Source organism: Pseudorca crassidens, chromosome 11 (genome assembly GCF_039906515.1).
Source record: "Pseudorca crassidens isolate mPseCra1 chromosome 11, mPseCra1.hap1, whole genome shotgun sequence".
NCBI lineage: Eukaryota > Metazoa > Chordata > Mammalia > Artiodactyla > Delphinidae > Pseudorca > Pseudorca crassidens.
The window spans coordinates 3,805,510-3,831,527 of record NC_090306.1 but is presented as its reverse complement, the minus strand read 5'-3'; the positions used below and the strand labels follow the sequence as shown (position 1 = coordinate 3,831,527).

The 26,018-nt window shown below is 54.0% G+C and overlaps 1 protein-coding gene across 1 annotated transcript in view; it reads left to right on the top strand.

Annotated features, from left to right (window-relative positions):
• The window catches only part of CRACR2A (calcium release activated channel regulator 2A), a 74,648-nt gene extending 64,216 nt beyond the window's left edge, over positions 1–10,432 (top strand). The window contains exons 15-17 of the mRNA XM_067695441.1: positions 1,950–2,051; positions 4,292–4,368; positions 5,885–10,432. Coding sequence (XP_067551542.1) covers positions 1,950–2,051; positions 4,292–4,368; positions 5,885–5,969 — 264 coding nt within the window. The 3' untranslated portion in view covers positions 5,970–10,432. The remainder of the gene's footprint in view (positions 1–1,949; positions 2,052–4,291; positions 4,369–5,884) is intronic.
• The last annotated feature ends 15,586 nt before the right edge of the window (positions 10,433–26,018 follow it).

Sequence of the window (26,018 nt, the reverse complement as noted above, 5' to 3'; positions counted from 1 at the left end):
CAGTACCCGCAGTCCGGTTAAGAGGGAGCCTTATGGTCCACGCACGTAGCCATCAGTGGGTTTCTTACTTGCAGATAACTGGAATGTGGCCAAGTCTACCCAACACATCCACCACCATGTGCGTAAGTCAATCTACTGCTGAGGGCACTGTAAGATCTTGGGCCTCTGAGTCATCGTCACGAATGTTCATTACCATCTCAACACGAATATGTGGAAATACTGCCTTTAGAGAGTTCCGGTTAATGAGACACTAAATAGCAGAGAGGTCATTGGAAATAGTAGTTCAGAGCGAAGGATTAGAGAAAGGTGGCCCCGTGCACTAAAGGGTGGGTGCTCAGAGCGCTGACTTCGCTGGGTGCTCCTGGATTCTCTGAGCTTTAACGTTCTCATTTAATACGTGAGAGGCTTTTCACTACTGAACTACAATAAAAATGAATGTGTAGGGCTTCCCTGGTGGCGCAGTGGTTGGGGGTCCGCCTGCCGATGCAGGGGATGCGGGTTCGTGCCCCGGTCCGGGAAGATCCCACATGCCGCGGAGCGGCTGGGCCCGTGAGCCATGGCCGCTGAGCCTGCGCGTCCGGGGCCTGTGCTCCGCAACGGGAGAGGCCACGGCAGTGAGAGGCCCGCGTACCGCAAAAAAGAAAAAATAAAAAAAAATGAATGTGTAGATTGAGGAACCACGGACGCTTCATTTCGAATGTGATGCTATTTAAACCCAAAACAGGTGACCTGTCAGATGGACCATGGACATTTATTTGATGGGGTCTAGGGTAAAGCAGACGAACTGTTGGCGAAAGTAGCCACCGGCAGGCTTCTGGTGTCCCACGGCCTTCTCTACTTAGTGAAACAGAGCTGCAGTGAATAACTGTTTATTACCGAATTATGATTAAAAGCTCCTAATTAAATATCTCACAAAGCAAAAATAACAACCTGCGTAAATGTGAACATTACCATATTGACTCACTCAGTAGCTATGCGTCCTGGGCCCTTGGGGTGCAAAGACCCTGGGGTGCAGGGACCCTGGTGTGTAGGGACCCTGGGATGTAGGGACCCTGGGATGTAGGGACCCTGGTGTGTAGGGACCCTGGGATATAGGGACTCTGGGGTGTAGGGACCCTGGGATGCAGGGACCCTGGGGTGCAGGGACCTTGGGGTGCAGGGACCTTGGGGTGCAAAGACCCTAGGGTTCAGGGGCCCTGGGTGCAGACACCCTGGGGTGCAGGCCCCTGGCTGATAATGACACAGGACAGCCCCTGGAGGAGTAAGTAGGGTTGAGCCCTGGAATAAACCTGTCCTTCTGGCCCATGAAGTGCGACTGCTGTGGCTCCCATTCTTCCCGATCAGGGCTCCTTCAGAGCCAGGGCACCCAGCACAGGGGTCCCCATGGGGTGACCTCCAGGGAGGCACATGACAGTCACGGATCACGTGCTGTGGACCCAAGACCGTGACTCGGATGTGGACCCAGCCCTCGGGGAGCTACGTGCCCAGTTCAAGGCCGCCAGAGGTACACTGCTGACCGTGCAGCCCCTGGGCCTCCTCAAAAGCCCCTTGAGCAACTTCTTGTTCACTCTGGTCACATCGATCAAGTCTGATCACCTGGGGACGCCCTCGGGGGCTCCGTACGGACACCTATTGTACCAGCGCCAGCTGTGCCCTAGCCTGCTCCCAGTGCCAGGTCACGGGGAGCGGGGTAAAGGGGGGGGTCCCTGCACTGAGAGGGCTGGGAGGCACCCAGAGGCAGCCTTGAGCACCTTGCAGAAGCCCGGCAAACTGGGGCTCTGGGAGATGGTGGTCCCCTCTGTGCTTTGGGGTGACTCTGCTACCACCAGCCTTCGTGGCAGCAGTGGGTTCGCAAGCTAGTTTGTGTCTTTGCAGCCAGTGTTTCCACCTGCCCTTCCCGGTTCTCCTTAAGGATGCTTCTCTCAGTTGGGGGATTATCTGTTCCGCAGGAAGCTGTGGGAGACCGCATTCCCGTTCTTCTGCTGGGCAACAAAGTTGACAACGAGAAGGAGCGGGAAGTGCCGCGGGGCCTGGGAGAGCAGCTGGCCCAGGTGAGGGGCGCGCATCCCCGTCTCTCTGGACAGGGAGGGACCCCGAGGGGAGTCGGGCATGTACCCCAGAGGAGAGCAGCTGGCCCAGGTGAGGGGCGAGCATCCCCGTCTCTCTGGACAGGGAGGGACCCCAAGGGGAGTCGGGCATGCACCCCAGAGCCGGAGTGGGAACCTTCTCTGGGAGCCCCCTGTGAAGTCAGCAGGCGGGCTGGGTGGTGTCCTGGCATCGTGGGGCTGGTCCAGCTGCCGCACGTGGAAGTTTCCGCAGAGAACTTGACTCAGGTGTGGGGAATTTCCCAGATTCTCTTCCTTGGAACTCAGAACTATGAATCCTCAGATAGTAGGAGGTTACTTATTTCAGTCCCCCAGCTGATCCTTGAATCCCATCATCTGTGTTTCCCTACTTGGTTGCCTTCAGGGATGAAACACTCACTGCCTGTCGGGCAGCGTGCTCTTCCTTGGGCAGCTCTGTTAGAGCATCCATCCTTCCTACCGAGCCTGAGCGTCCAAGCTGCAAACTCCAGATAAATTCAGGGCGGGCACTGCAAAGCCAGCCATTAAAATGAGCATCGACCCTCTTGCCCAAGCAGGGAACTGTCGCGGCGTGATGGCAATCAGGCAGCAACAAAAGCCATGCTCGCTCCTTGCTTCCTCTACTGCTTCAGAGTGGTTTTTGGGGAACTGTGTGTCTGGGGAGACAGGGCTTCCCAGCCCCAGGATTCCATAATTCTCCGTGTGCTTTGCTCCAGACAGGGACTCAGGACCTCAGAGGCTAGGAAAGCAGGCACAGGTGGTGAAACTCAAGGGAAAAAGGAAGAAGAGAGTCCCACAGCTGCACGTCCATGGGCTGCATCCACAATTCCCAGTCCAAGGAGCTCTGAGCACAGAGGTTTTTGCATTGCGTTTGGCAGAAAAATCCTGACCAGACCGATGTGAGGCTATTTATGGGTTTTGTTTACCTCACTTTGAATAAATATTCAAATATTTCACTGAAGAATTATTAATATATTTGATTATAGCCTGCTATCCCAGATCCACAGAGGCTATTATATAATATGTATTATAGACAAGTATTCACTTTCTAAAACTCAAAAATTCTGGATTCCAAAATGCATCTGGATCCAAGGTTTTTGATTAAGGAAGTGCAGACCTGTGTTTTTAGTTTGTCATCCCATTTTCTTTTCTTTTCTTTCTTTCTTTCTTTTTCTGTCTTTCTGTCTTTCTCTCTTTCTCTCTTCCTTTCTAGTGGAAAAAAAACCCTGTGGCTCCGAGAAGTTAAGTGATTTATTCAAATTCTCACCCGGCCCCAGGGGTGGGGTCAGGACTCGAAGCTGGAAGGCAAATCACATCTCCCAGTTCTAGGTCCTGCATGCTGCCCGCACCCACACAGAGCCTTAAACCTTCCACAGATGGAAGGGGAGTCAGGGCCCAACCGAGGCGTGCAGGGACCAGACCAGGTGAAGGCAGAGGATGGAGCTGGGCCAGCGTTCGCGGGGCCTCCTGATCTGCAACCACAGAAGTGTCTGCACTCAGCTACCCGTCCCCCCAGGGCGTCAGCCTCCAGGGCTCATGCCAGATGCCATTAGCATTGTCATTAAGGAAGCAGGAAACCTATTAATGGGAGTGACAAGTGGAATAAGATGGGCCTTGGCCACGACACCCCTACCTCCACTCTCACAGTCCAGCTTCTGCCTAGCAAAGTGATGGACAATTGTCCTGTGGAGCCAGTGCGGATGGCGCGGGCAGCAGCGTATTAATTAACTAGTGTATGAATTAACTGTGCCCGTGTCCTGGGGAAAGCAGGCTGCTGGGAGCCCCGCTGTGACCCAAACAGGCCCACCCGCCATTCGTACCCTCCTGAGCCTCAGTTTCCCTGCCTGTAAAGTGGGATGGATGTTGCCCACCCTGGCCTCTGTGTCTCGGCCTGCATCACAGGCTGGTGTGAAAAGAAAGGAGCCCGTACATCCCGGACAGCAATTCCAGAAAGTGTAAAACACGAAGGCAACACTGTAGGTCCTATTGTTTTATAGTTGTTACGGCTCCCCTGAGAGATAGTTCCAGAGCCTGCATCAGTCAGGGAGCAGGAGGGACAGAAATCAACCTGGTACAGAGTGGGGAGGGGACGACACAAGGAAGTGAGGGTGTGGTAAGTGCAGAGGGGCATTCTCCCATGCCCCCCATGGCTCCCTCCAGCCCCCCCCCCCATATTCTCCTTCATGCCCTCTGTTCTCTGATTCCAGGAGCACAACCTGATCTTCTACGAATGCAGTGCCTATTCCGGTCACAACACCCAAGAGTCCGTGCTCCATCTGGCCAGGTAAAGGGACACCACTCAGCCGGTCCCTCTGTCCATCTGAGCCATCTGGGTAGAGCGGCTGGAGGCCTAGGCCTTTGTGTGGGACCCCAGGGGTGAGGGACAGCCCCCCGAAACACAGTGACAAAGAGAAAGCCTCGTTGCCTGTCACCCCGCCCGCCCCCCAACTGCAGTCTTCTGAGCTGTAAAGCCTGCCTTCTTCCCAGCGATCCTCTATTGAAATGCAAATCCTCCTGGGAAGGGTCAGATCAGAGGCCCCTCAATGCTGGCTACTATTTTAGGAGGGATTAGTTGGCAGCCAGCTGGGTTATACCGTGGGCTCCTGGGGGAGGGGGAGGGGAACCCAAGGAGAGGGGCTGCGGTGGGGGACACAGAGGCACCCGAGAGGACAGCACTCAAAAGAGCGGCCCCACTCTGCCTACACTGAGGGTAAAGAAACAGAACCACACAAGCCCCATCTCAATCCTTGGGCAATTCACTCGTTCATCCATCTAGGCATCCATCCACCCCTCCCTCCATCTATCCATCCCTCCCTCCATCCACCCCTCCATCCATCTGTCCCTCCACCCCTCCCTCCATCCATCCATCTATCCATCCACCCCTCCATCCATCTGTCCATCCCTCCCCCCATCCATCTGTCCACCCCTCCCTCCATCCACCCCTCCATCCATCTATCCATCCCTCCCTCCATCCATCTGTCCATCCATCCAGCCGGCAAATACTGACTAGCGCTCATTTTGCGCTCAGCCTTCACCTTGGGGCATCTAAAAAATATTTTTATTTGAGTAACTAAGAGCTCAGGACAACTTCTTCAATGCACTGGAGAGGCGCTGGGGTTATGGAAGACGTAGGGAGCTATGGGGAAAATTCTAGGGTTTTCTCTGCCACTGATTCCCGGGGCAAGTCACCCTGCCTTTCTGAGCTTTGCCCCCAGCATAGGAACATCCATCGTATTTTCCCTGCCCACTCAAGGGTTGTGAAAATCAGAAGACATGCTTCAGGTGAAAGCTCTTGGAAGGTACAAAGCAGGGATAAGATACTTAATGCTATTTTTAATCCTTCACCTCTTATAGTTAATCTGGAGCTGTGCTCATGCGGGAAGCCCCACCATAAAGTTAATAACCAATAAATATAATTTCTGAGCCTCTGCTGTGTGCTGGGTACTGTGATAGGCTGCAGAGACAAAAGATACAGTCTCTGCCATCAGCCTCACCCTCTGCTGAGGGAGCCAGCACAGAAGCAGGGCATTACACCCAGTGATGGGGCTATAATGGAGAAAGGATCCACATGCTATCAGAGCATCAGGGGAGACTTCCTGGAGGAGGTGTTATGAAGGACGCATATTGACTACACTCTGGCTTTACAAATTATAGTCGTGCACCTGTGCTCGCCGGGGGAGACTTGGAGGACTCTCTGATGCTCTGGGGAGGGTGGGTCCCTCCTCATGACCCAGATGGCCTGTAACCTGAGGTGCCTAGCAGCTTCTCTGCTGCTGACACTCTACCTTCCCCTCTCCCAGGATCCTCAAGGAACAAGAAGACACAGTGAGGGAGGACACCATTCAGATTGACCGCCCCGCCAAGAAGAAAGCCTGCTGCGGCTGATACAGGTCCCCTAGGACTCCCACCCAGGCCTGAGGCCACAGGGCCTACCCTGCCTCCTGCACAGATGCCCTCACCAGGGCCCACCCAGACCTTTATCCTTGTCAGCGATGTCCCCCACCCCAAAGGAAGGAAAACACATCCCGTCAGGAAAGCTGCTCTTGGAGCCTCTTGGGGTCTTTCTCCCCCTTCTCTGTCTAGACCCAGTTGCCTATTCCTTTCTTGTTTCTCCCCCCAGCTTGGCTTCCTGGGGAGACAACAGATGGGCTTTTCCAGAGAAGCCACCACGTGCCTTTCCCACCTCCCTTCTCGCCCCCTGCCCTTAGGAGCCTCGGCACTGAGGTTGCCATGGCAACTAAGCAAGGCAGACTTGCTGCTTCCTGTAGGCCAAAGCCACAGCACTGGGGCAGCTGGTCTGGCCTCGGAGCCTGTTCTCTGGATGGCAGTGGGATACCCTTGGCAGGTGCTTCGTGGACGTTGAGATGCCCGCGGGTGTTGAGAAGAGCACACTGGGGCACGTGCATCCTGTTCCAGCCTCTCCCCGCGCTGGTCCTGCTCCTTCCCAAGCTCCCGGGCCCCTCCTCTCTCAGCAGCCACCATGCCTCCAGTGTTTGTGCCCTGGGTTCTCTGGAGCCGCGCCTTCCAAAAACCACAGCCTTTGCTCCCCACCGCCCACCCAGACCCCTGACGCCAAGCTGGAGCGTGGGTGGTAGATGTGCGCCTGGTGTCAGCGAGTGGCTTCTAACTGCTTGACTTTGACTAGGAGACGAAAAGAGAACCAGGGCAACAAAGCCATCTGTTGCTGAACAGAGAGGCCATGCCTGAGGGTACAAATAAGGGTATATAGCTATGTAAGAGCCATTTTCTAGATGTTTCTCAAGATAGCTCTTCAAAATTTGTACATGATGAATTAACAGGGCAGATTGACAGGCGGGCAGGGGGGCCCAACACCAGGTCCGCAGTTACTGATTTCACTTTATGTTACTTTTTTCTAGAAGGCTCTATTTTCTTTTTAAAGTGTGGCTGTGATGTTGACACTTTGCTGGGGTCTGAGCGTGAACAGAGGGTAGCTGTCGGCCTTGGCACCCCTGTGAGGGCCCCGGCACAGGGCACTTGGATGGAGGGGACTGATCTGGGCCCGTGTGTGGGCCCGTGCGCTAGGTGGTGAGGTCCCAACCCCTGGCAGCGCTCCAGCGTCCCTGGCTGGTGTCCAGGGGGTTGGCAAGGGCACTCTTGCCCTGGCTGGGGGTTTGAATGCAATGATCATAAACATCACTGCCTATGACCATTCTAGGGCTAGACCCAGGCCCCCCGTAGGAAATCGGGTGATGTCCATGTGCGGTGGGGCATGCAGGAAGGAAGGGAGCAGAGAGTATCCACGGGCCTCCAAGAAGGTGATTCAAGACACCTGCACACAGCCAGCCCGACCGCGGGGCGGGAGGGAAAGCCACTGGCCAGAGCTCCCAAGGGTATTCCTGTGGCCCCTTTCCCAAACCAGCCTCAGGGTCAGAGCCCATGGGCCACAAGCAAGCGGCAGCCGCCGCGTGCAGACTTTCTCTCTCGTTCAGCCTTCGTAGGCCCCTGGGAGCCCACAGAGGTGGGGGACAAAAGCAGCACTGGGCACCAGGAGGTGCCCAGGACCTTGGGCAAGCCTGCTCCCTCCCGGGCCCCCGTCGCATCAGTAAAATAAGGGGTGGGCTGTTTCACGCTTCAGGTTCTTCCTGTTCAGAGGGCTTGTGTCTAACTTATGCTGGCCCCCAGTCCGGGTGTGAAGGGACCCACAGGCAGCTCCTTTCCCTAAGAGAGGGCACTGCTGATGGTCTCACTAGTGGGATGGGTCACCCAGAAGTGGCTCTCCAATGTCAGTGTGTGTGCATGTGGAGGGCAGGTAGAAGAGAGGGGACAGCGTGGAGAAAGTGAACAAGCTCTCCCACTTCTGACAAAAAACAGAGCTGTCAACGGGACTCATGGGGCCAGCAGGCGGTAGCCGGGGCTCCCTGAGCCCACAGGTGCCTGTGTACCCAGACAGTAGTCCCTGGCTTGGGTTTCGAGCAGGGTGGGCCTGGCCTTCCGGCCTGTTCGGTAAATCCCCACGAACCCGCAAAGATCCAGGCAGAAAGAGGGGCAGGAAGGGTCATCAGTCCTCTGCTGCTTCCTTCTCCAACCCCACCTGAAAAAAAAATGGCAGAGAGGGACCTCAGAGAGACTCAGACGTTCTGTGTCCCTGGGTCTCAGCTGCCCCTTCCCTCCCCATTCCTTTGAAGCAACCCCAGTGGCCGCCAGCCTGGCCCAGAGCCTAGCACCGTGTGTCAGAAAAGCCTCCTAGCTCCACCCGCTTGCTGCTGGCATGACCCTGAGCAAGTCCCTTAAGCAGGTTTCCTGTCTGTCTGTAGACGGGAGGTTTCCATGTCTACCTCACAGGGATGTTTAGGGATCACGGGAGGCAGTGCGTGTGAAGTGCCCAGGACACATAGGTGCTGACAAGGAGGGGCTGTGGTCATGGTCAAGGTCGAGTTTCTGCCCAGACCCCTTGCCTTGCCTCAGTTTCAGGTTGAGCAGCAGCTAACACTAAGCGTCCTCCCGTAACTGGGAACTGCACGGAGACCACCTCGTTTGTGCGCCTGCTTGTCCAGCCCATTCCCCCGGCTTCTGAGCTTGTGTCCAGTGCTGCCTCTTGGCCCTGCCCGTCTTTGTCCTGCGGGTTTCCTGGTTCTCCAGTCGGGCCCACGTCCCACCACCCTCCCTCCCTGCCGTGGTTCTCCCGGACTCAGCCCGTTCCCGGTGCTTACGCAGGGATGCCCCATGCTCGCTCCCCGATCCTGATTCCTTGGTCTTCTCCCGGGTCTGCTGCTGCCTTCACCCTGAGTGGCCCCCACGAGCTCCATCACCACACCGACAGCCCTGTCGCTTTGCTCCTTGTCCCGCACTTATTTCCCCTCACAGCCCCTCTGGGGTCTTTTCTGTTCCTCTGTGATACCCCGACTTTCTCCCACTCTCCCCGCCCTGTACTCTTTCCCCAGTGTTCATACCTCTGCCCAATCTTGGAGTCCCCTCCCCCCTTCTCTCCCCCAGGCCCACAGGCGGCGTCTGCATCCTCCATCATAAATGGCTCAACCCTTTGTCTCTGTCATGAGTGGTTACTGCTCCAAAGGGTCTTAAACCAATTTCAGCTAAGGTGTTAATGCCAGTGGTGTTCAGGGCCATATTGATACTCTAACAAAGAACTCTAAAGGAGAGAAAACTTTAACTCAAAGGAATAAATCCTTAGTGCTAGACTATTAAGCACCCTAATGAGTCATGGGGGTCAAATATTTAGGAGAGAGCTGCTTCTCCTGTATCCTCTTAAAGATCTCAGTTTGCTTCATGTACTTTGGGGCTCTGTTTCTAAGTTCTTATATATTTTAAAAAAATGTTTATTGGAGTATATAGTTGATTTAGAATGTTGTGTTAGTTTCTGTTATACAGTAAAGTGAATCAGTTATACCTATACATATATCCACTCTTTTTTAGGTTATTTTCCCATATAGGTCTTTACAGAGTGTTGAGTGAGTTCCTTGTGCTCTACAGTAGGTCCTTAGTAGTTATCTATTTTATATATAGTAGTGTGTATATGTCAATCCCAGTCTCCTGATTTATCCCTCCCTTGGTAACCATAAGTTTGTTTTCTACATCTGTGACTCCTTGGTAACCATAAGTTGCTGTTCTACATCTGTAACTCTATTTCTGTTTTGTAAGTAAGTTCATTGGTACTCTTTTTTTCAGAATCCACATATAAGCGATATTATATGATATTTGTCTTTCTCTGTCTGACTTACTTCACTCACTTGTATGTCTATAATTGTATCTCTTCTTGAGGAATTGACCCTTTATCATCATAAAATGTGCTTCTTTGTCTTTAGTCACAATTTTTGCCTTAAAGTCTATTTTGTCTGATGTTAGTACAGCCACTCCAGCTCTTTTGGTTGATACATCTTCCGCATGATATATCTTCTCTACCCTTTTACCTTCAACCTATTTGTGCCTTTGAATCTAAAGTGGTTCTCTTGTAGACAGCATGTAGCTGGATCACGTTTTTAAATCTTTTCTTCCAGTCTCTGCTTTTTAATTGGAAAGTTTAATCTGTTTATATTTAATGTGATGGGTAAAGTATGATTTGTGTCAGCCACTTTGCTATTTCTTTTCTGTATTTCATATGTCCTTTTTGTTCCTCTATTCCTCCACTACTGCCTTCTTTTGTTGTTTGTATTAGTTATTTTCTACTATACAACTGTAATTCTCTTGTAATTTTATTTACTATGTATAATTTATTTGTTTTCTTGGTGGTTGCCCTGGGGGTCACCATTAATATCTCAATTTACAACAGTTTGGATTAATAATGACTTAATTCCAATAGTATAAAAAATTTGTTCCTGTATAGTTTCCATTCCCCCCTCCCTGTTATTATTATAAATTACATCTTTATACATTTTATGCCCATCAACATAGATTTGTATTTATTGCTTTATGCAGTTGTCTTTTAAGTCAGTAGAAAGGAGTTACAAATAAAAAATACATTTATAGCATCTTAATTTATTTATGTAATTTTACCAGTGCTCTTTATTTTTTCATGTTGACTGAAGTTGCTATTTAGTGTCCTTTTATTTCAGTAGTATTTCTTGTAGGGCAGGTCTGCTAGAGACGAACTCTCTCAATTTTGTTTATCTGGAAATGTCTTAATTTATCCTTTAGTTTTGAAAGATAGTTTTACCAGATATAGAACTTTTGACTGACAGGGTTTCTTCCCCACCCCGGTCAGTACTTTGACTTTACCATCCCACTGTTTCTGGCCTCCATGGTTTCTAGTGAGAAATCATCTGTTCATCTTATTGAGGATCCTCTGTATGCGATGAGTTGCTTCTTTCTTGCTGCTTTCAAAGTTCTTTGTCTTTGTCATCCAGTGGTTTGATTTTTATGTGTCTAACAATAGATCCCTTTGAGTTTATCCTACTTGCAGTTCACTGAGCTTCTTGGGTGCATAAATTAATGGCTTTCATCAAATTTGGGGGGGTTGGTTATTATTTCTTTAAATATTATTTTTGTTTCTCTCTCCCTTTCCCTTCCTTATAGAACCTGACTGTGCATATGTTGGCATGCTTGATGGTGTCCCACAGGTTTCTGAGGCTCTGTTCATTTTTCTTTCTTTCTTTTTTATTTGTGTTCCTCAGACTGGATAATCTCAATTGCCTTATCTTCAAGCTCACTAATTCTTTCTTCTGCCTGCTCAGATATGCTGTTGGGACCCTCTAGTGAATTTTTCATTGTACTTCTAGTGAATTTTATTATTGTACTTATCAACTCCACAATTTCTGTTTGATTCTTTTTGATAATTTCTGTCTCTTTATTGATATTCTCTATTTGGTGAGACATTGTTCTCACACTTTCCTTTAGTTATTCAGACATGGTTTCCTTTAGGTCTTTGAACATATTTTAAATAGCTGGATTTAAAATTTCAAAGACCTCACGCTGGTAGCCCTCTGCCCTGTGCACAAATGAAGCTCTGCTTGCCATCCCTGCTTTCTTTCTCCCACTTCACACAACATAGCCAGGACTCTGGTCTCCTTCCTTAGCCCCATCCCAAACCTCCCCCCCAAAGTCTTTCTTCTCTTCTAGATTGGAGGAGGGACCTTAAAATCAGAAGTTGTTTAGATCTGAGAAACCCTCCCCTCCACCTTGAGCCTTTGGCTGCCCTGCTGAAGATGAGCCACTCAAGGAGGTGTCCAGTTCCCTGGAGAAGTGAAGGGAGGCCAGAAATCCTCACGCAGTGTTCCCCCTCCTGCCAGGAATCCAGACATTCCACAAACCTTCACTCACAAGGGATAGGTGTGGGAAGACTGCAAATCAGAAGCTTATTTAAAAAGCAGTTTAATTACTTCAAAATAATGAAATCACAGTATATAAGCATACAAAAACCATGACTCAGCTGTCCTGTTGCTGACTGGCCCTAGGTTTCCTGCTATTTCTCCTCCTGTCATTCTGGGGAACAGAAAGTGGCTCTACAAATTCCAACCAATTCAGTCAAAATCCATACTCGTTAGTTATTCCCTCCCTCCTTATCCTGGGGTGTGTGTTGGTGGGGTGAGGATGATGCTGGTCGGCAGGATAGGGAGCTTTCTAGACCTCCCCACTTCCTAACTATGAATGTTTCTATTAATAGACATGCTAATTAGCAGCAGCAGTAACAAAGAACACCATAGCTCTACCTTTCACACAAATAGGGCACATAATCGAAGTGCCCTGTTTAGGAAGGACCCGAACGGTGCGTGGCAGAGGACCTGAGGTCAGTGTGGAGCCTGAGGAGCGCTCGTGAGGCTGGGCCATTTATCATCCTTGGGCAGGACTGGGTCAGGTCCAGGGACTGATCCCCTCCAAGGGCTGCGGCTTTATCAGGGCTCGGGCTCTGATCCAGAAGTGGTCATTGCAGGCCCTTGTCACAGCACTGGGAGATTCCACTCCCCCAAAATAAGGACTCCTAGGTCCAGTGAGACCTGTGCTATCACAATGATTATGACTGCACCCATCTGACCTATAAAAATACATACTACACATAAAAACACTGCCCTCCTAAGCAAAAATGCCCAAAGAACATGGAGAGAGGGGATGGAATCTTTTTTGACTCAGAAAGAAGAATTGAAACATGGTGCTCAAGGGGCATAAGAATGAGTTGGCGTCATGTGACTGTGGAAGTGGGGTTCAACGAGCAGGTGTAGAGCTAGGTCACGGGCAGAGGGTTGGGGTGATCCAACATGGCAGTCCATGGGTTGCCGGGCTGTTCTGTAAAGTTTGGGTGTGGGGTTTATCTATACACAGTGTCCACGGACCGCTCCCCTGAGGGATGAACATTCACCTCTGTCACCTCATTTTGGGCACAGTGTCTGGCCAGCAGTGTTTGCCTAAAGGTCCAGTTAAGAGCAGAGCATCGTGTGTCGAGAGCAAGGCCCACCACTCGGTGGATCACTCCGCTGGACCCCTGGACCCCTGTGGCCTAGTAGACCCATGGGGTTTGCCCGCTGGCTCCAATGAGGAGCTGCTTCCGGCTTTAACACAAAGCGCTGAGGATCGTTCCAGCTGCTGCGGTTTGATTGCCTTTCAGACAGTGTGAGGCCCATCAAAGCCTCTGTCTCATTACCCTGCAGCCGCCGCGGCTCCCACTGGCAGCTCGACAGCTCAATCTGACTTGGGCTCCGTGCCTCTGAGCATTAAAAGATACTTCCCTGCCCGGCCCTCTTCTTTCCTGGTGTGGAACCAGCCACCTTCACCCAGGCGGTGCCTCTCCCAAAGGCTTTCTCTAGCCCCTAAAGACCTGTGCAGAGTGAGAACCTACATACAAGTTTGTGGCATTGGGCAGAACCTGGACCTGCCTGATGCTCTGAGCCCCAGCTTCCCAGGCTCTAAAAGAGTTCTCTCTGCCCGACTACTGTCACCAGGCGTGTGTAGGTCAAATGAGAACCCTGGGGACAGGGCTTAGTCAACTGAAAATCTCTAGGCAAACTAGTTATCACATCTATCTCCTGTGAAGAGACCAGAGCAAAACACAATAGGCAAGAGAGAAAATCCTTCAAGTCTTGGCACTGGGAGCAGCTGGAGTCTCACGCAAGAGCATTTCCCATTTCCCTAGGCTAATAAAACAAGGAAAGCCTGCATTCCTCCAAGCTAGACACTTGGCCTAAGAACGCTCTGTACCTCCCCCGTCTGCGTTGAAGGTGGACAGGGGGGCCAGCATCCAGGCTCCAGGCTCCCCCTGGCAGGGTTCAGGTCTCGTTCACTTTTGTATTTACTAGGGCCTGGCACGTAACAGACACCGGAAGGGTGGATGGGCAGATTTAAGACTTTGGCTACCACACTCCTAATCGAACCATCTCTACCCTCACGGTTTATGAAACACTTTCACTTTGTGATGAGGCATAAGTTCTGGCCTTGGGGGGCAGTGAGTGACGGCTGCACACACGGTTGTGACTGTACTTAATGCCTCTGAATCGTACATTTGAAAATGGTTCAAATTGTCACTGTATGCTGTGTCTATTTTCCCACAATGCATTTCTTGAACAAGCTCTTTCACAAACGTTTATGTTCCATGAATGAGTGAAGGACGGATCCTCTTCAGTGCCACCACGGAGGCACTAAAACACCCGATGTTTGTGTTGGGCTGTGTCAGGAGATGAGGGAGCGGGAAAGGAAGACCAGCTTGCTGACAGCCCTTGAGCTTCAGGGCGCCGAGGGGAGGAAACACCTGGAAACCCACAACTATACATTGACGCATCATAAAAACGGGCTTCCCTGGTGGCGCAGTGGCTGAGAGTCCGCCTGCCGATGCAGGGGACACGGGTTCGTGCCCCGGTCCGGGAGGATCCCACATGCCGCGGAGCGGCTGGGCCCGTGAGCCATGGCCGCTGAGCCTGCGCGTCCGGAGCCTGTGCTCCGCAACGGGAGAGGCCACAACAGTGAGAGGCCCGCGTACCGCCAAAAAAAAAAAAAAACACCGGGACAACGACCCCAGGCTCCCCTCCCTGCAGGGCCCCGAGTGAACTCCCCCAGCCCACTCTGCCGGCCTTGCTGTCCCTGCGCACCTGTGCACACCCGTCTCTTTAGGAGTTTGGCGCCTCTCCCTGGAGACAAGCTCCTGGGGATAAGGGGACCTCCATACACCGAAGGCCAACGGTAAGCATAGCCTGGCCCCAGAGTAGGGGCCAGAGTGGGCTGGATGACAACAAAATTGAATGACAGAGTCTTTTGTCGTTCCTGGAATTTTGTTGCATTGGAAAATATGCATTCCTACAACAGGAAATACGTTAAGTTAGCACCCAGAAATATTTTGGTTTTGCAGAGATTTATGGGGTAAGTTTATGGGAAGGAGACTAGGCACTGGTACAGAAGCACTGGGCTGGGGGAGGGAGCTGAGTACCGTCTTCAGGGGTAAGGGGCTGACTTTGGCATCATGCCAAGAGGACAAGATTAGGATTAATCAACGCAGAGGACGGGGCTTTCACGTCATCCCAGGGAAGTTTACCCAGTGACTGCCGTCTAGCAAAGGAGCAGGCTGCCTCGTGAGGTACCGAGCTCTCCGACACTAGAGGCATTCAAGCAGATGTTGAGGTTCTGCTTTAAGGAATGCAGGTGAGAAATTACATACCATGAGCTGCCAGGCCCTCACCTCCAGCCCACTGACCCCAAGAGTCTAGGATTCTTCTGAGCTGAGGTCGAAGTGAGAGTATGTAGTATAAGTATGTGACAGGGGGTCAGGATGGGTTAAACCAGGAGGCTCCCTTGGCCCAGGAGAATGTTGGGCCAGTTCACATCTCGAGTTCAGTTTCCCACTACCCCCTCCCCTCCCCCGCAGCCTGTGTTGCCCTCCCCCAGTCAGCAGGGAAAGCACCTGCCTAAAAGCACCACAGAGAGCCAGCCGTGCTCCTACAGCTTCCCTGGCGCAGGGAGAGGCGCTGGATCCTCGCCAGCGTCCTGCCAGCTCCTCCACCGTGGCAAGCGAAATTACCAGCTTCATACTGCAGATCTATTTAAGTCAGCCTTTCACGTCTGATGGATTTAAAAATATGCTAGAAGTCAGCATCTTGAATATAAGAAACACAAACAAGCAGATGAGGCTGCGTTTTCCTTCCTCTGTGCCAGCCCCGCCCTCTTTCCCTCCTCCCCGTCTCCTGCGCCCTCCCAGAGCAGTTTTCATTCATGAGGCCCATTTTCCCCCTCCCCACCCCTCCCCTTCTCTCAATGGCATGGAAGTCTGCAGCCTGAGCGGTGGCTGGGCGCCCCTGGGGTCTGCGTTCCCTCCTCAGCTCATAGGAGACAAGGGAGACCACCCCACGGGCATGCGGGGCGCCCTCACTCCCAGCTCAATCCCTGCCTGGCCAGGGGGTCATCTGCATTGGCCGTTGTGTGCAAATGCAGTGCCAGGCTGACCCCAGAGCTGGGCTCACCAAGCCCCCTCCTGTCCCAGATGAGGAGACTGCAGCCCACTTACCTGGCGGTCACGGCCAGCCTTCCCAACTCTCCGCGTTCTGTTTTCCAGGAAGGCTGTTTGCTCTCTCCAGAGCCCACAGCTCCCGCTACGCCACCTGTGAGCACCTCCCAGGCTGCTGTCACCGCAGGCGTCACAGTCTGTGCCCAGACATTCTGGAGCCTCGGCCCACTTCGGTTGATCTAACCCAATTTTCTCCTGCTGTAATTTAAGCCATATTCCCTCTAATCTCTGAGCGTCACCGCTTTGAGTCTTCATGAGCAGACCCGGCAGCATGTCCTCCACCTACAGGTAGGCGGCCAGGATTGCAGGGATTACAGTGGTAGAATCTGGAGAGCTGCTTTCCCAGAAACGACCCACCTACCGCTCCACCCCAGTTGCACGAGGAAGGCGAGGCTTCCAACTTGAGGTTCTCAGCTTTGGATGCCCGTTGAATCTCCTGGGGAGTTTTTCTTTATTTTTACTATTTGTTTGTTTATTCTCCTTTTACTTGTTTTATTTATTTTGTTATTTTAAAAAGTAATTTTAAAATAATTTTTGTAAAAGATAATAATATTGTGCTTCTTTGGGGAGGGGTATTGTTTGGTGTCTCTTTAGTGTTTGAAAGTGTTCCTTTAATGTTGTTATTTTACTGATAATACATTGGTGGATTATTTCTTTCAACTCACTTGGTTGGTAAGTACCAAGAAAAAAAATAATACCAATCCTTGTATCATTGGACTCCCCCCACAAGAAATCCTTATTTAATTAGAAGTTAAAAGACCTTTTAAAAAATTGTTTACTATTACCAATATTAACAATGGCATGGAGTAGTAGAAAGTGAAAAACCCACCTGTGTGTGAACTCCTCCTCAGATCTGCTCTCTCGCCTCTGTCTCCACCCACAATCTTCCCTCTGTCTGGATTCCTTAAGGGCATTTCAAAGGTTTACCTCTGTCCACACAGCTGGTCATGAGCGAAGCAGATGGCCTAACAGGGTTCTGAGACCTCCCCAGTACTGCAGACCCTCTCATTACCAGGCCTGGACAGCGGTCAGTGTGGGTGATCCCTACACTCAGGGGAAGAGTTGGGGCTCAGGTGCTGCACCCCATCATCCTGTGTCTGTTGGTCTATAGCACATACGCGAGCGCGCGTGCACACACACACAAACGCACGAATCCACACACTCCACCTATTCCAATTTCATCCCTGACTCCCTTCCCAATCGTCCGACTATTACCGACCAGGGTTCTTGGCCTCCTTAATCAATCGAAGTTGACCAGAGGCCAGACAGGAAATTCAGGCAAGGCTTTATTGGGGCCCCTGCTGAAGCAGGGGGGAGTGAGAACAAACGGCAGGTTCCCTTGCTTGCTGTGTCCCCGATGGGGGGCAAGCCTGTTTCCCATATGGGATGAATGGGATGAGGGTAGGGGTGTGTCCAGGGGTCAGGCCAGAGGGGTGGCTTAGGTGTTTCACCCACTCCTTAGGTGGTGTTGTGTGCAGGGGGCATGCGCAGTACCCTGCTTTTGCTCCAGACTCTTCAAAAGTGGCGGGTTTTTTTGTCTCTTTGTATCTTTTGGTCCAGAATTTGCCCCAACTGAGCATGCACTGGTTATTTTTAGTCCCGTACAGTTTCTTTGTATTTTGTTGCTTAAGGAGAGATATGTCCAGGTGCAAGCATTGCAGCAGAGGGTACAAGGTCCCAGCAAAGGGTCCCAGGTCCCAGCCTGTCTCACTACCATGATGGCGTATACAAAGAATGTCACCTGCCATCTCAGTGAACAAAGGATGTGGCGGCCATAAAGCTATCAGCCACTGCAGCCCAACTGAGGGGATCTCAGGACGGAGGAAAACAGGACACTGGCCTTAGGTAATTAACTTACATGTCAAAGAAATGACTTCGATGAGCCCAGACTCTTGCCTCTTCCCTTACATAGAAAAGCACTAAGTTCATTAACTTGAGATGTCTGGTTTTGTTTTTTCTGCTCTTTTTTTGAGTTAGCAGTAATCTTTTGATGTTCCAGTTCCTGGTTTGGGGGTTTGTTTTGCAAAAATTCTTATATATCCTAGCTTCTCCCCTACCTCTTTGGAGTGGTCCCTCAGAGCCATCTGAGAGGCTGTCTCCCGGGCTTCAGTCCTCAGTAAGTCTGCCGAATAAAACATAATTCTCAACTTTTAAGTTGTGCTTTTTTTTTTTTTTCAGTTGACAATAGCTTAAACTACTTTCCATGAAACTTTGCATACATGCCATCCTGCCAAGCAATACGCTACCCAGGGGCTCAGAGCCAGTGAAGGAGCTACTAGCAAAGAGAGGGCTGGAAGTGACAGACTCTGGGCAGATGCTGGCGGAGGGGAGAGGTGAGCAGGGCGAAGTTGCCCCTGGGTTTGCAGGGGGAGGATGGGTAGAGGCAGCCGGGTTTTAACACAGGATTTAATCAGGGTCTGAGGACTGAAGGATAAGGGGAAGGTGGGAGGGGAGCAGCCCGGCTGTCAGGAAGAGGAAGTGGTTTGGGGTCCAGCAGGGCTGGTGCAAGTCCCATGGGCTGGAGCAGAGCGAGGGAGGAGGGCTCTGGGGCGGGGGACATAAGCAGAAGAGGCCGGAGCTCAAGAGCCTCCCTGAGCCTTCAAGGGGGTTTTAAATATCACCCGCCGGTGACAAGGAGCCACTGGAGGGTTTCGGCAGGGGAGCGGCGCTCAGATTTGCCATCGTGCTTGAAGAGGGTGGAGTGGAAGGATGAGGACAGGACTGGAGGCCGGAAGACAAGTTAGCATCTGTCACCCTGGTCCCGGAACACAACAGTGAGGGAGGCCAGGTGTGGTGAGGAGAGGGGAGGAAGGAAAACCTCAGAACGAACCAAGCTCAGCTCTCGCCGGGGTCCACATGTGTCCACCAGCCACCGTGCTGTCCGCCTTGGCCTTCCCAGGGTCCATGTGCGTCCAGGCTCCCCAGTACGTCCCCGCCCTGTACTTGAAGTCATTAAATCTCCAACTTAATTTGAATTTTTACTTGACATTTCTCCAACTAAATCCAGAGAGCCTTAGCAAAGGGGATTTCTCAGAATGAAGTTGGGGCTTAGGGATTACACACTGCAGACCTCAAGCCAGAAGAATTAAACTGTGTATCAGCCACTGCTTGGAATTCCCCAGGCCATAGTTCCCACCACCATCGTGAGTAAACAAACCTAGCTGTGGTCTGTGGACTGGAAGAGAATAACAGAAAGCCCACAAGTACCTGGCACTTTGGAGCTTACAAGTCTCTTCTGTGACACCCTCTGTGGACCATTTTCTCTCTGTGGAAGCATGAGGAACTCCTCCAGAGCATGGCTGGGACTCATCCAACCCAGGACCTTAAGTCCGGGGCCAGGTCGCTGTTTAGATGTGATCGCATCTACTGGTCATCTCCCCCAGGCCTCCCCTGATCCCCGACGCCGGCCTGGTCCTACTTCCCCCTCTGGTCCCCTCCCCTTCTGCAGAAGCCCACCTCTCCAAAGGCCCACTCGTTAGGAGCACAGTAGGAGTGATGCTTGAAGGGGATCTAATCAGAGATAATCAATAGGCAACATTAGCAGAGCTGAATTAACACCCCACTGGGTGAGCGTCACCCAGCCCTGGCCAGCTGGCAGCCGTATCCTTAATTCCATTTCCGCTCAGTTATTAAAATGATTTTCCAAGAGATAGTCCCAGCTCAGCAGAGTCACAGACTCATAACGGAGCTGAGAGCCCGGAGGGACCTGGCAGCCTGGTCCCTACCGCCCACTCTGCTGCATGTTGGCAAAGTCGCCGTGATGTCGTGCTGCAGTCCTGGCGGGAACTTGTTTCCCCCTGGAGGCTTTATTTCTCTCCCTGACCCCTGACGGCCCAGCAGCTGTTCTACTCTCCCCACTAAAAAGTCTGGGGCAGGATCTCCTTGGAAAACTCTGAGTCCAGGGTCACAAAATAAGAGGCATAGAGTCGCAGAAGCAGGAAATCACAGCTTCGTCAGCTGGGTGGAGGCCTGGAGATGGTTCTAGGCTGGCACCTTCCTTGCATAGGTGAGAACGAACGCGGAGGCCTAGCAGGGAAGGTGCTGACCTCAAGGCCGCGCGGCAGGTAGGTTCAAGGGCAGGAGCGTCGCGGTCAGAAGCCGTCCTCGGCCCATTCGGCAAATATTCCCCAGCACCCAGAAGACCTATGATGGGCGGGGTCTGTGCTCGACACAAGTGAGATGCAAACCCGCCCTCCAGGAGATCACCATCGAGGGAGGCACGAGAACAGACGCTGACAGTACAGCAGGGTACCACGCCTGGGCACACATCCGCCCAGAGATGCAGGGAGCCAGGCGGGGCTCCGCGGGGCTGTGTGTCCCAGCCCTGTAGGGGCTCAACTGGACCCAGGTCAGAGCCACAGCTGCAAACACAGTCATGACAGCAAGCCCATGCCAGCTCCCCTCGTCCCGGGCACGGGTCCCACTCAGCTCCACCACTGTCCTCTGAGGAAGGTGACAGGTTACCTCCAGTGTGCAGGTAGAGAAAACGGGTGGAGAGGCTGCAGGTCACGCAGCCAGGAGGTTATGGGAGAATCGGGGTTTGAATGCGGTCCTCCAGCCCAGAGCGTGCACTCCACTGTGCCCAGGCTCCTCCCACGCGAGGGGACCGCGGGTCCTCCGCGACGACGCCGCGGGAGCCTCCCATCACAGGCAGGTGTGCGCTCTGCCTCCAACTCTGCACCACGTGGCGGGCGGCGTGCGTCCCATTTAACAGCCTGAGGTCCCCCAAGGCCGAGCCCTGCTCTGACTTCCCACCCCGTCTCTAGTCCGGGCATCCTCAAGCTTCCTTCCGAATCGTTTCCAGGCAACGGCGGATCCTGTGCCTTGTCCCCTTGGCCCCAGAAAGCAAGCACTCTGACCCATTGTGGGCAGAGGCTCTGCCTGGAGGGGCTTCTCCCTCCCAGGGGCACCTGCACATTCTTGCCTGGGACCCTCAGTTCTGAGAACAAGGAGCTACCGTCTCACTGCGCAGGATGCGTTCCCGGCCATCGAGTACTATCTCATCTAACCCTTGCCACAGTCTGGGACAGAGGTGTGATCATGATGTCATCTAACAGAGGAAGGTTTCACACAGGCATGAGCAATTCCAGTACCTCGCTGCGGGTCTCAGCCATTGGCTGGAGGAGCCAGGCTGCAGCCCCAGGTCTGTTTAGGCTGGCTGGAGTTCAAGGTGTCATCCGTGACTGTGAAGCTGAGCGGGAGCCTGAGAAGCCTGTGTCTTTGGCTTCAAGCTCCATCCAACCGAGCTAACCAACTGTGGCCAGGAAGCAATTGTCATAACACCAGAAACCCATTACGACCCATGGAGACTCTGAAAGATGCTCCAGGAATACGCTCTGTGAGTGGAAAGTAATGCAGAGCATCACGGTCCCCCGGAAACAGCCGCCTGGGGCTGGAAGACAGAAGTATCCCGGCGCACATCAGCCTGGTGCGGACCCTACGCGCCCTCCTGCCTCCCGGACAATTACATCCCTCGAGCCGTCCTTGTGGGAAGAACAGTACGACCTGACACCAGAAAGGAAGAGGCAGACGATCTCAGAGCTGCACAGATTGCCCCTTTGGGCGTCCCTGTTGCGGAGAGGCAATCCTACAAGGCAGCCATCTGAACTCCAGCCATTTTCCACCAGCATCTGGAGAAGCCTCCTCTCCACCCTCCACCCGGGGCTCCTAGGGGTCCTGCCGGGTGTACTTTGCACGTACATTTTCTGTGGCTGATTTTCTGAAATAGGCAATAAGTTAAGTCTATTGCCGTTTTCCAGGGGAAGCAACTGCTAAATTGAGTGCATTAGCTGGAGAGCATGTGTGGCCTGCAAACCTTGTCCCGTCACTTTCCTGTTTAAAGCTCCAGTGTCTTCTCAGTGACCGAGGAAAAAGTCTGCTTGACACGGCCACAGGCTCGCGACCGCGGACCCCGGCTGCATCCCAGGCCTCCCTTCTCCCCGTTCCCCCAGCCCCGGCCTTTTCCTTTTCTCTGCTCTTCTTTTCACATGTGCCTCCCTGTGTGGACTCCTTTGGGCGGGTCCTTCGCACCTGCCGTTTCTGCCTACGCATCCCCTACCTCTCTCTCCCTTACTCTCCCCTCCTCTTCTGCTTTGTCAAGTTTCCGTTTAACGTCATATCTTCAGAGTGGCTCTCTTGATCCCCTAACAGTCTCTGCTCCCTCGTAATACGTCTCACTCTTGTGGAGCGTCTGTTCCTGGTGCCTGCTTTGTTCTCTGCTCTATTCCCAGTGCCTGGCGTAGTGTCTGCTGCCCAGGAGGGACCGCGACAAGTTTATGGAATGAGGAAATTGGAAGAGGCTCCTCACGTAGCTCTCCTGGGTCCACCTGGGACCAGAACCGGAGCCACTGTGCTGAGGATGGCTCAGCTCCCACGCCTAAGCGGGGAGCCACCTCCAGGTAACAGGTGGGGGTGTGTCTCCTTCCCCTGCCAGGTAGGTCTTCCACGTTTGGTGATCACACAGGATTCCTAGACCACACCTTCCTTCCCGCATAGGTGTTCTCCTGGGAGACGCGCTCCTGGCCCTGAGCACAGAGAAGGACCCTCCTGTTCTGTTCTTTTCCCGACTCACCGCGCTGTCGTGGCACACGCCTCTGTCACAGTAATGACGATTTATGCCAGTGGACTGTTGGCCGGTTATTTCCTGTTCAGTATAGCCAGAAGCTCTGGAGCATTTCTGTGGACGTTACTGCAGTCAAGATGGGTTTCACGGGTCTTACCAGTCCCCGCCTCCCCTCTCTTGCTGGTTCCCGGAAGGTACTTCTGAGTCTCTCACTCTAGCCGTCAAAGAGAATAGGTGTCCCCATTATAGAAACGGAATATGTTATTGACCCAAAGCAAATATGACATTTCCTGGGAAAAGCAGTGTGAGTTGAATTCCAGGGTGAAGTGAGCTGCAGATTCCTCCTGCGCTTCCCCAGGATGCAACTCGGGCCCTAGGCCGGCTGGGTCTCCAGGTCACCAGGAGGTTCTGAGAAATGAGGTAGAGAGAGCCACAAGGGAAGGCCGTGCCCAGAGCACCCCAGGTGGGGCTCTGGCATCTCAGTAACTGAGGAGCTTTTCATTCTAACGGAAGGCCACGTGTGTCTCGGTGCCAGGCGGTCGCTGCCTGCCGAAAGGCTGGGTGACAAACGTCAAGACCTCAGCGAGCCGCGTGGGAAGGCTTTAATGAGCTCACGAGCAAAGCCACAGAGCAGGCCACTCCTGCCCAGGGCCTTTGGCAGAACTCTGCACGTGTGTCGCCTGCAGGGCCGTCCCCGAACCCGGGGCCTCAGCCTGCAACCCCAGGGCCTAGCCCGCTGCTGACCGTGCATGGCGGTGCCTGCTGTTCCCCCAGGGCCGTCAGAGGCCCACGGGCCTCAGGCGCTGGCGCCCGGCCGTACTTCTCAATGACAGGGCTGGATGCAGGCGGAAATGTTATTACTGTAGTAACCATAAGTGGAATTTCCATCGTACTTTCCATTTCCAAGCGTGTTTGCTAGTTCTTTCATTTCATCCGTGTTACCTCCTCTCAGTCTTACCTGGCCCAGACTCACGTGGTTAGTTAAGCACCAGCGCTGGGGTTCCAGCGGGTCCTTTGGCTCCAAAGCTGCGTCACATGGCAGAGTCGTCCAGGGATGGACGCTCGCCTGGGGAGGTGGGGACCACGTGGGCCTGGGTCCTCGACGCAGCGCCCTGGGGAGGTGGGGGCCGCGCGGGCCTGGGTCCTCGACGCAGCGCCCTTGGGAGGTGGGGGCCATGTGGGCCTGGGTCCTCGACGCAGCGCCCTTGGGAGGTGGGGGCCGCGTGGGCCTGGGTCCTCGACGCAGCGCCCTGGGGAGGTGGGGGCCGCGTGGGCCTGGGTCCTCGACGCAGCGCCCTTGGGAGGTGGGGGCCGCGCGGGCCTGGGTCCTCGACGCAGCGCCCTTGGGAGGTGGGGGCCGCGCGGGCCTGGGTCCTTGACGCAGCGCCCTTGGGAGGTGGGGACCGCGTGGGCCTGGGTCCTTGACGCAGCGCCCTTGGGAGGTGGGGACCGCGTGGGCCTGGCAAAGGGGACGCAGCGCCCTTGGGAGGTGGGGACCGCGTGGGCCTGGGTCCTTGACGCAGCGCCCTGGGGGTTCCTCTGCCCCGTGTGCTCTGGCTTCTCTCGAGGCCGAGTCATTGGCTACAGCCTAGAGGTTGGTAAAGACCCTTTTCACTTCTGCGGTGAGAGATGACCTATCGCTAGGGTACAGGAAGGGCTCCGGGCCTTCTCTGAAAGTGACAGGCTGGGCCGCCGTGGGCAGTTTGCGGAGAGCAGGGCAATTCAGCAGGGCCTCTCTCTAGAGCAGATCAGGCCCCCCCCCCACCTGGACACAGCTTGTGTCCCCTGCTGAGGGGGCCAAGACTGCAGGGGACGGGGGAGCGGCGGGCTGGTCAGGGAGGACGGCTGAGGGACCCCGCTTCTCAGTTCTGGGCCAAGCGCAGGCCCCGCCCACCCAGAGACTGACCAGCCTGCAGTGCGTACCTGGAGCCCCAAGGGCAGGGCGGTGCTGCGGACTCTGCTCTGTTATCACCAGTGCCCGGAGCCCAGGCCGTTTCCACTCCGTGTTTGTTGGCTGCATTTCTGCTCGCTGAGCAGGCCGTGTCGGAGTCTCAGCTGAACATGGGCTGTTTCCAACAGGATGGGGGCAGAGCGGCCTCGGAGGCTCTGGACGTGAGCCGGGCACGTCCGACGTGGTCAGACAGGTGGGAGGTGATCTCCCATCCCCAGGAAGCCAGACTCCTCCCGGCGGTCACAGGACCACAGGCCAAGGGTCTGGGCTCCACACGCCCAGGCGTGTAAGGTAGGACGCCTCACAGGTGGGGCTGTGCTCCAGGCATGAAGCCAGGCATGCAGGGGGGTGCCAGTCAAGACGCCAGGGAGGGAGCAGGGATCCAGAAAAGCCTGCCTTTAGGAAGCGGCCTCCGGAAACCAGGCTGGGGACCCGCCAAGTCGTTGGGAGCGGCGTCTGTGAAAGCAAGACGGAGCCCCTGTCCTGTGTGGGACCCGGGACTTACAGATGGGAGACGAGGCAGGGCAGAAGCCCACGGATCTGAACTGGCCAGTAGGCCAGGGACAGGCGCTTGAGCAGGTGACCGCCCTGAGGCACGGGGATGGGCTGAGAGGTCTGGCTTAATTTCGTTCCGTTACTGAGGCCTGGAACCACGCTGGGCTTATTGGTGCAGTACCAGGTGTGGTGCCCAGAGGAGAGGAAGGCTGCCGAGGGGGGACCAGGGAGGGCCTGGCAAAGGGGAGACGGGCATCCCCCGAGGGGCAGAGATCGCAGGGACAGGAGCCTGGGGGTCCTTGAGCAGTTCCAGGGCACGTTCCACGGGAGTCAAGCTGGTCCACTGTTGCCTGGTTCCTCCCACCTGCACCCCCATCTGTCCAGGGGAAACTCCGGCAGAAAGAGGCAGATCTCTGCCCTTGGAGCTTGTGGCCCAGCGGGGAAGTCCAAGCCTGCAGTGGGCCTCAGAGCAAGCGCAGAGGGGCCCATGAACAATCCAGGCCAAATAAGACCACGAAAGGGGCACCGCGGCTGCAGGCCTGGGGAGAAGTGGGGTGGGGTGGAAGGGAGAAATTCCCCAGAGAGGGAGGAGAGGGACACGGAGGAAGTCACTACTGAGTCGGGTACAGTCAAGGAAGGAAGGATGGAAAAAAGAAAGAGGCAGAGTCAGGGAAAAACAGTTTTCACATGTGAAGTGGTCTCTGCAGCATCCCTGTTGTTGAGCTGAGCCCTCATCCCATCGCGAACGTGCTCAGAACAGACACCGCTCATTTCCCACTGAATCAGGGGAGATGACAGTCCCCCTGCAGCGCCCCCACGGGCAGGAGGGAGGGGGCCGTGGTGGAGGTGCCCCTCCACACTCTCCCGACTTCACTCCTGCAGCCCAGGGGCAGAGCAAGGAGCCAGGGTGGCAGGTGCTGAAGACCCGGGGCCCGCGAGAGGCCGCGGGGCTGCCCGCTTCTCGTCTTCTGGCTGGAGAGGCCCGCAATACTGCCGGGCCTTTGCCCAGCCTGGGCCTCCCCTTCCGGCCCCCAG